The sequence below is a fragment of the Taeniopygia guttata genome, chromosome 9, assembly GCF_048771995.1.
Source record: "Taeniopygia guttata chromosome 9, bTaeGut7.mat, whole genome shotgun sequence".
NCBI classification, from domain to species: domain Eukaryota; kingdom Metazoa; phylum Chordata; class Aves; order Passeriformes; family Estrildidae; genus Taeniopygia; species Taeniopygia guttata.
In genome coordinates this window covers 1,520,836-1,531,260 of record NC_133034.1, presented here as the reverse complement: position 1 = coordinate 1,531,260, position 10,425 = coordinate 1,520,836, and the positions used below count along the sequence as shown (strand labels likewise).

General features: G+C 39.2%; 1 protein-coding gene across 10 annotated transcripts in view; it reads right to left on the bottom strand.

The window, feature by feature from the left end:
* Window positions 1-3,407: 3,407 nt before the first annotated feature.
* The window catches only part of PER2 (period circadian regulator 2), a 46,777-nt gene continuing 39,759 nt past the window's right edge, over window positions 3,408-10,425 (bottom strand). For all 10 annotated transcript variants that reach the window (XM_030280764.4, XM_041717998.2, XM_041717996.2 and 7 more), the window contains 4 exons: window positions 9,219-9,405; window positions 8,518-8,710; window positions 6,809-6,959; window positions 3,408-5,871 (listed from right to left, as the gene is read on the bottom strand). In XM_030280764.4, coding sequence (XP_030136624.4) covers window positions 5,722-5,871; window positions 6,809-6,959; window positions 8,518-8,710; window positions 9,219-9,405 — 681 coding nt within the window. In that variant the 3' untranslated portion in view covers window positions 3,408-5,721. The remainder of the gene's footprint in view (window positions 5,872-6,808; window positions 6,960-8,517; window positions 8,711-9,218; window positions 9,406-10,425) is intronic.

The window sequence follows — 10,425 nt, the reverse complement described above, 5'->3', positions numbered from 1 at the left end:
TTGGTATAGTAAATGATGTGTTCACTCATTGCAAGAGGAAAATAACATGATTTTATGTCCTAGAATCCTGTATTGCTGCAGAAACCAACTATGTGTTTCAGGACTCTAGAAGAAACAGCACCTCTGCATTGCAGGTACTGCTCAGCACAAAGTTGTTACTCTGCAATCTAATTAACCATTTTCATCAGAAACCCCTGGCTTTTAGCAAATTTAGAAACACAACTGAACCAAAATATGTGAGGACAGATCTGCCAGTATTCAAAACTTAGACTGAAGGCTAAAGGAGGTGAGAGAAGTTTATTAACACAAGAACAAAGAAAGTCCCCCAATGTATTCGTCAGCCTCAGTCTTTACCTGCTCCCAACAAAACTGCAAACACTCAAACGCTGGAGAGAGGGGCCAGGAGGAACAAAAGTGACAGGAGCAGAAAGGACAGATGGCTCAGATGAAATCATTGGAGGAAATCCTGTGTAGCACCCACAGCACTCACCTGGGAGCTGAAAGAGCTGAGCCCATCCCACCAGACTCCTCAAAACGGAGCTGCTCCAGCCCCAGTGCCCCTGCAAACCCGAGCAGGCTGTGCACAGCCACCCAGCCCTCCTTCTGCTTCCTACAGAGAAGCAAATTAAAGATTACAGTCAATTAGAGAAGTACATTTGCTGAATTTATCCAGCAACCTGTGCAAAAAGGTCACAGATTTGCAAGGGAGTCAGCTGGTGACAACAGAAGGGAAAGCAGTAGACCTTACCTTTGACAAGCAATAGTCAGGGTTTTTAAAAAGGAAAAGCGCAGCCAATAAGTTCTTGGACAGAAGTAGAATTTCTGAAGCAGGCAGTGCAACAATAACACAAGCAGTTTACTTTTAGACCACTGTAACAATTTAAAGAGAGCAATAAATTCACTATATCTTGTTTTACTACAGACTGAGAAGTACACCTTGACAAATCCTGGAATAGCAGGAACTTTGAATCCACCCTTTTATTCGTCTCCAAAACAAACGCAAACAAATGGAGTGCAAGCAGCACATCCCTCTGGGGCTGAGGGTGCAGCAAACCTTTCACCCCACTGCAGCAGGTGCTGTCCCCCCCTGCCCCACACAGACAGCACTGTCCCCCTGCACATCCCCCAGCACCTGCCTCGCCACACGGGCTCCTTCACAGCGGGTCCTTCAGCTGAAAAGCACTTTCTCTCCAAGTGAGAGGCAAGTGTTTTCACACTGTTATGCACTGAGGTTAAACACCATTCATGTGCTGCCACAGCAGCTTCTCTGTCTGCAGCTAGAGCCAGAAACCCGGGGGAATGAAAGCTTAATGGTGGAGCTCATGTTTTATCAGCAGACAGCCAAAGAAATACCCATGATTAAGAGTTCAGTTGCCTCAGTTTCTACCCAGTCTTATGTTACTTTTCCACTTGGAAATGCTGGAGAAGTTTGGGTTCAGTTTTTTGTTAGTTTGGTATTTTGTTTCAGGGAAGCAGAGACACAGCTGTTACACACCTCGTGTAGCACCCCCGAAAATAAAGTCCTCTTCCACAGCCCCTGAGGAAATGGGAGTTCCTGAGCTATTGATTACCTTGTTCAATATACCGAATAAATTTCTCAAGCACTTCTGATCAATTAAACTGTGGGATTTCTGGAAGTTACACCTACAAACCTTACCCTCCTTCAAGTCATCTGTTTGTTACTTTGCCAGAAACATGCAACTCATTTCACTATGCTCTTTTTTGGGTCAGAGGCTCATCAATGCCTTGTGTTCTTTCCACCCTTATCACAGACGAAATAACCATCAAGGATCTTAATTCTCAGTAAGGACAGCATCTTTTTTCACCTCTAAATTCATGACAGCTGTTCAGTGGGCTAAAAGCTGGTGCTTTCAGCAGTCTGTTTCTCTTTTCCAAGCAGAGCTTATGTTTGCATTCACTGTCGTTGGGCCAACAGCTCTTCAGCATGAATTTTCTCATCTTATTTGAAATCCAAGCCACAGAGCTTTCACTTCACATCAAATAATGTCATGGCAAACTCAACAGCCCCAACGTACAGGAAGCTGAATAAAGACAAAAGGGTGGAAATGCTGCCAAAGATAATCCCAGGACACCAGTGACATCTAGGGGCTGCTGAGGTGGGAAAACCTCGGACAAAGGCTCCTCCCAATAGCTCTGCAGGGCAAGCCCTTGGCTTGGCTGCTGACAGAACACACCTCACCAAAGAGGAGTACGTGAATACCTGAAGCCACCTTTATCTCGTACTCTTATTACATTTACAATTGAAAAAAAATTACCAAAAGCAGAAATGAGTGTGAAACGTTACCTGGCAATTTATCCCACCAGCAGCACCTCAGTACTCCCAAGGTTCTTGTTATCAGTTACCAGAACTTGCATCCAAAAGCCAGCTCCCCTGGCGTGGCACAGGTGGCACAGGGACCCCGTTCAGGTGGTGACACTCAGGTTTGGAGCTCTGTCAGAGCTCCACCAACACATCTCTGCTCTCTGCATGCTGCCCTGAGCAAGGAACCCGGGTGCTGCTAGGGACAGCAGGGTTTTCAGACAGACACAGAACTGCCCTCACATTTAGGATTAATTCAGAGGACTGCAAAGAGCAGATAATGCGTTCAACATGTTTTAAAATGCAGCTCTTGGCAATTAAGTGCACACCACCACCACTGTGCCCTCGGTGTGAAGGCAATTCCCCTGTGGGCTGACCTGTTCTGTGGTACCCACACACCTTGATTGTGCAGGTTACAGAAGGATCTGTGTTCTTTATACCAAATCAGGGCTTGTACTAGCTTGCTCTATTTTTAAAATTCCACAAACCTCTCAAAACACAGCCATGGAAAAAAAAAAGAGTTAATGAAGGTCTCATAACTGGAGTCCCTTCTGAACAGGAGGAGTCCAAGCCCTGAGCTCCAGCACTGCCCCACTCACCAGAGAAGCAAACATGAAGAGGGAAGCACTGCAGCTTGGAAAGTTCCAGCAATTTCCACAGACAGCACCTCACACCTCGAGAGAAGACTGAAAATCACTGTGGAGAGCAAATGCAGGGGCATAACTGGAACTCTGTCCCTAAGCCAGCCCTGTGAAAGCTCAGGGGCTGCAGCTGACACCGAGCAAAGCAGAAAGCACAACAAAGGTGTCTTGTGGCAGATTTGAACACCACAGAGCCCAGCTGCACTGCTCTTCCAGGAAATCTGCACGTGACTTCAGAACAACTCCTCAATATAAAGATTCAATCTTCCATGTGAGCACTAAACTTAGAGGTCAGAAAAGCTGGCAGCAATTTTACCCAGGGCAGAAAGGCAGAGCTAACATCACAGCAAGCTCTAGAGTCCGCAATACCAGCTCACATACCATCAGTAAAGCACATATTCTGACTTCTTACTTGGAGCAGAAGCCTCAAGGAACAAAAAGGCAACTAAAAATATATCTGTTTTATTTACCAGTTTTCTAAAAAGCAAAGTCATAAAAATTAGTCACAAGTGGCAAAACCAAAATATATTGCACAGTGTACAGAAAACATTGTTGACATGTTGACAAAGTGTCATCACAAATAAATCATCTTACAACAGTTTGGAAAAATTACAGCTTCAGAATCTTATCTATAAATGGAGGCATGTAGATTTAAAGTTACAGGAAAATATTTTAATACCACCCTGTAAATGCAAACACTTTAAGGATGCAAGATTAAGTCCATAAGTAAGCACATCCACAAAATGCTCTAAATATACTTTTCTCTTCCTTTCACTAAGTTATGGTTACAAGATGGTCATTGAAAAAAGAAATAAAATAACTGAGGACAAATAAAAAAAGACATGGGAAAAAAAAAAAAGCATGCTAAAGCACAGAAGTTCAAAGTGGTTGAGAAGTCTTTGAAAATTGTTTGTATAATGATGATGCACTCCTTTTTATATAAAGCTTTTATATTCCCAAAGCCTGGTCCATGTTTGTGTCTCCATGTAAAAATGAAATATATTTAATATGTTGGTATAGCTGCACTGTTCCATTTATAATTAAAACATTGAATACATCGGACGTGAACACCAACACTGGAAAATTTCTCATTCACTTTGTATTTACAAATATTTACGTTTGACTTTGCTGAATTGTTAAAGACAGGCATCAGGTCTTGCTGGGTAGTGCTTCACACTACATTTAAAATACTTATTCATTCTTTAAAATTGTGATTCTGCTTGTTTCACAAGTTGACACACTTTGCTACCTGCAGAACCTGTCTCCAATGCAAATTTTCCAATTAATAACTAATTACTTGAAACAAATTATTTCTTCTGCTAAGCGAATACGAGTCACTTTTACATGTTTTTGGTGTCAGATCTAACTTCACATCCTCTCTGTATACAAAGAGAAATATTTGTATAGAATGAAACTAACCTTAAATTTCAGTGAAAAGAAATGTTATCCTACGAAAAAAGGAAATGCTTCCCATAAAAAATATTTTAAGACAAACGTATCAAAGTTAATTGAATTAACTTTCGTAATTTTTCACCCCAAGACTTACAGCTGACATCTAGCAACACAGCAACTAAACTGCTTTGAAGGACTAAATTAGTCCTTTAACTAACTAACACACTAACAGTTGTTCTCTCATGTTTTCTTCCCACATCCAACAGACATAAACAGCACAAGAACATAAAGTACACACATTCAAGTCAATACAATCTCAGGCATTAAAATGAAATCTTCAACAGCAAAGGACTCCAGCCACCCTAAATTTGAGATTATGTAAATCAAATAGCGTGAGTCAACACTATTCTCAAAATCACTTCTTTTTTATAAGAGTTATCTTCAAAGGACAAGCCACATCGAATTCTCTCTTGCCACATACAAATTTGATGTTTGTTTAGCCACATTGGAAAAACTGATGGCCAATCTCCTGACAAAACAACTCAGAAATAAAGGTTAAAGCTACCCCAAGCTCTGTCTAACAGCCACTGGAGCATGGGCAGTCATCTTCTGTGGTCCTAAGTTTTTAAAATCTTTAAGCATAAGGATTTCTTGAGTACAAATTTCTCAGAAATTATGCTTCAACGTAATAAACAGTTCATTGTTTTGCAGTGTCCATTTACATAAAAGGCTAAAAAGTTGTCTGCAGTCCTCTGTACTTACACATCAACATGAACTTTAGTACCAGACCATCTTATAAAATCAGCTCAACATTCCTCTTAGACAAAAAGAGTGTCTACATTCAAAACTAGAGGAGACAAACAAAGAGGATCAACTGGTATGAGAAGGGCAAATGTGAATTGATTTCCTTGAAGGTTATTTCTCCTACTATGCTGGACCACTTCAAATATTAAGAACAATGCTAAAGAGCCACTAAGCAAAATTGCTCAACAATTTATAACGCTGAACCATCACCAAAAGGAGATCTGAAGAACAGTATGTATGTCAGGAGATTTCAGCACTTCTTAACCCACTCTACAAAAATCAGTAGGCATCAATGAAAGTGTCTATAGTTTATAAAGAAATACTTGAGGCATGTAAGTGCAAAATGAGTCTTTTAAAGAAAAGCTATACCATCTTCAACAATGTCCTTACTGGGAAGAGATTGCCACCATTTAAAAAGAGATTCATTCACAAATGACTCTTCTAGAGCAAGAAAAACACATTTGCTTTTATGAACTGCATTCATCCTGCTGGATAGAAGATTAAAACCTCTGTGGATCCTTCACTGTCGTTTTGAAGCAATTTTCAAAACAACAGGCTCAAAGGCTATGTTTGTTCTTCACTGACTTGATTCAGGGAAACCAAGTTGTTTTCTCCACTATCTTCAATCATTTCATTAAGGTCCATTTCATGGATTTCTTCATCATATGATGTATAAAAATTGCTCTGTATATTGTCCTCACAAAAAATACATTCCTAAAAAGAAAAAAAGAATAGAAGCACTCATAAGCAAAATCAAAAAAAAAAAAAAAGCTTTTCCAAGCAGCAGTCCAGCTGCATGCAATCCTTGATTACAAGAGAACCTCTCCACCTGTGCTGTAGCTACCACATGTATTTTACTCCACAACTCTTCCACACACAGTGATTTTATAATGTGCAATAAATCAATGAAAGTACTTGAGAACTCTACTGGAAGCAGCTGTGCCACAGATCACAAGGTGGGTGCTTGTAGGCTCAGTGCTGCAGTAACATTAAGCCCACCATTAGGATTCCACTGCAATTCCTTCACACTGACTTTTGAAACACTCATGTGCAAACAGAGCCTCTGTGTTTGACAGTTTTTGCATAAAAATGCCTCAAATGATAGAAAGCTTAAGGAAAACAAAATGCAATCAGATATTTGTGTGTGAGTAAGTAAACTACACAGAAAAATTAAATTGAATAGATGCTTTGTTCTGTTGGATATTTTCTTTTTTTGTTTTTTCCTTTCAAGCCATTTTTTAGAGGAATCACAATCCTGAGTGAGAAGTCTGATAGAAAAAAGGATCCATGTATTGCCATTCATTTTGTACTCTGAAAACAATGGACATCCATTGCTGCACATAGAGATTTTTATGTAGCAAAGTTTCTGCTGTGTTGCTAAAGCATTTCAAAGAGAGACATGGAAATTCAAAAAGAGGAAGGAAATTTCTTGTACTGTATTCACCACTACTTTAATTTCCTCCATTGGAAAGAAGATTTATGTTAAATTGAATCAAGCTAGAAACCACTGCGTGGAAGTTTCAATTTCTTTTTTTTTCCTATGCATAATTGACCAAGCTTTCATAGCAACAGGAAAGGAAGAGTCTAACACAGGCAGCTAATAATTTAAGCACTATTATACATGCAAAAGTAATTAACCCATTAAACTTACAGAATTAGCAACAGTTTTTGGCAGTCCACCTTGCTGGATCCATGGGTGAACTTCAATAAGCTCTCGTTTTTGTTCTTCTGTAAATTTTGGCTGTAGTTTCTGCATTTGCTTTAATTTCTGCTTATCTTCCTTTAAAACTGTTTCCAAATCCCTAAAATAAAATGTATTTAGAAATTGAGCTTCATCAGTTTCTGGGCTTCATGCCTACATGAGGTTACACAGTCAAATACTAACATTTTTAAAGACAATTTTTGTTCCAGAACATTATGCTTAGAAGTGTTGTATTGGAAGAAAATGAAATGTGATTACTCCAGCTGCTCTCTGCATTTGCAGACATCTCTGCTGGCTCACTGTCTTTTCAAATCCCATCAGTGAGAACAGTTTTCTTAGAGCAATCCAGGCAGCACCACCAGTGAAACCAACAAAGCTCCAGTTTCCCCCAGGTCCAAGCCCCCCTTCAGTGGGAGGACAACCCAAAGCAGCCACTTGATGCACAGGAGATAAAGCAGGAGTAAGATGTGTTTAAGAAGATCAGCAAGAATGAACTAAACTTTAGAAAACAGCTCTATTTCAGCTGCCAAAATTCTCTCTCCCTCCAAATGCCCTACACCTCCATTCAGGCATCTACAAAAACCCATCCCACAGCCACATTTATGAGCTGTATCCCTCTATAAAAGATGACAATAGAAAGCAAGTTCCAAAAACCACAAAATAATTTCTATTCCTTACAGGATACCTAAGAACAGGTTGGATTTGCACTTCACTCCTTGGGCATCACACTCTGACAAAGAGCTTCACTCTACTTAACCAAAATATCCTGTTCTTTGGCAGGCTTTGCTGCTTTTATGGGTTACTGGAATCTCCACCTATGGCTGTCAACACTTCAGACTACAAAAACTGAGAAATGTCAAAGTATTTTTAAAACTAGAAAATAAAAAGCTAAACTTCTTACAACGTATTCTTTACTTTCCCCATCATGCCTGTGCTTCTGTATTTTAAAGCTTGTTTACCTTCCCTTTCAAAGGCTTGTCTTTACTGAAATCTCCACTTCTCAGAACACCATTCATGGCTCCCAAGAAATATAAACAAGTAGGTTAAAAAAGAAATCCATAGACTTGTCATCCCTTCTTTCCCTATATCTGCTCTTTGCTACTGAAGTAGTGATTTTTTTTTTTTCTTTAAATAAGTTTATTTTACTAGAAGCTTTACAATTTTTACTTTCTACTTCCTTATCCTAATTTATGGAGCAGAATGAACACATGGAGGTTAACTACTCAGAAAAAAAAAAAAAAAGACAAGTCCAAGAGCAGCATTCCACTGAATGTGGCATCTCAAGGACAAGAACCAAGGACTGGAGATCTTCCAGGCCAGACCATGCCTAGATCTAAGCACATTCACCAGGGATTTCTGGGCAAGTAGTAACAAATCACTAACTATGGAACAGCTTCCAAAAAATACACACAGTTCATTTCAACTCAGGAAATTGACCTAAAAATACAGCTAAGCCTAATTAAACAATTATTCCTTCTTGAGAAGTTCTTGTGTAGTATACAAAACATATAAAGGAAGCAAGAATTTTTCTTGACATTGAGCTAAACATTAAAACCAGTTTAATTCTGCAGAGACAGAGGTTGCTATGCATCTTTCCTCCTGCACATTCTGCTTCCCCTAAGCACAGAATGAGTGAAGGGCTGTGGCACTGGAATTACCTGGAGGGGATCTGGTAAGTCATCATCACTGTGTCATCTGTGTTGGCCATCAGCAGCCAGATGGGATCCTGCAGCACATACTTGATGAAGTGCTCACTTTCCTCCATTTCTGTCTTCATTTTGGTTTTATGGTGATTCTCTGAGGAATCAATGCTGCCAAAGTATTTGCTGGTGTGACTAGTTTCACTGCTACCTGTAAACAGAGATTTAACATTTCATTATAAATTGTGCAATACATGGATTATCTGAATGTTTTTGAGTGTAGAGAAGATTAAAGAGAACTGAATGTATATATACCACTATTCTACTTCTTTTTTTTAAACAGAGGGAAGTTCCACCCTTGAGTAACTGCATTAATCTTCTAAAACTCAAATTCTTAAGTAAAGTTTCCATTAATTTTCAACAGAATAATTAGCTCACTTTAATTTAAAAGTCTTAAATGAACATGAAGGAGTACGGTCTTTTTTTTATTCCTTTATACCTGCATAATATCTTAATGCCTGTTTTACACACACTTAGAAAAGGTTCTGTTCTGTAAATCAAGCACAATAGAAAAACATCTGTGTAATGCAATAAGAAAGAAATCAAGAATAAACCATGCAACAAGGAGTAAAGATAAAGCTTTTCACTTGCTGTTCATGGTGTTGGCAATACCTCAAACTCTTCTGCAATGCCAGGAAGGTTCTGGCTGCCTGAGTTACCTGTTCTGCTCCCTGACATGCCACAGCCATTGGACCCCGAGCCCAGGGACTCGGCAGCTGCAGACACACCACTCCCTGAAGAGGCTGAGCCAGTGCCTGAGCATGCACCCTCCTGCAGTAAAATGTCAAGCAGGACACTGGACATGGAGAGCTCATCGCTGTTTTGAGCATCCATTGGAGATTCAGCCTAGAGATAAGGAGAAAGAATATTTAAAAACCCAAACACAAAAAAGCAAAGCTATTTATTACTAGTTGTAATAACTTTGTTACTTAAAATTCTCAGAAATTATGCTTCAAGGTAATGAACAGTTAATAGTTCTGCAATGTCCATTTAAATAAAAGGCTACAAAGTTGTCAGCACTCCTCTATACTTACACATCAACATAAACTTTTACCCAAGACCATCTTACAAAATTAGTTCAACATTTCTCTTGGAAAAAAATTTCCTACATTCAAAACTAGAGGAGACAAACAAAGAGGATGGGATCAACTGATATGAGATGGGCTTTATTCATTAATATATTTATTACTAAATGCAATAGCTGGATTACTAATCATGTAAATGATTAGTAATGAGTCCATTTCACTTCATATTCTTATGTTTATGTGATTATTCAAAGACAGTCACCAGTAACATATGCCAAGGAATAGTGACTGGACTGACAGGCAGACAGGGGGTCGTAAGACCAACCAAATTTCTCTTCAAAAAAATTAATAATATGGTTTCATGAGAAAGTAAGAAACGTATTTCCTGTTCATTTTTGGCAGCACCTACTGTCCTGGACAAGTCAGATTTTACCCAGGCCACTCACAACATACTAGCAATTGCTCCTACTATAACCTACCTCAAAGGATTTGCAGCAACATCCCTCACTGTTCCATCTCCTTGAGATGAGAGGGAAGAGTGCTACTGAGAGTAGTAAGGAAATGTTCCCAGGTGCTTCCCAGGAAAGATCACTTATTTGTATATTTTTAATGGAAGGAGCATTAACCACACTAATTTTTAACCAAATCAAAACTTGACTGCAAATCATTTTGAAGATTAAATATTAGCAATTAAGGCTGACAGAACTTAGTAAAACATGTAATAATGGAAAGAACTGACTTTACCCTGAACACATTCCTGAATAATGGAAGGAGGCAGCCAAAAAAAAAAAAAAGGGATGGTGCTCTATCACATCAGCATTTATAACAATACTCTTTGGTG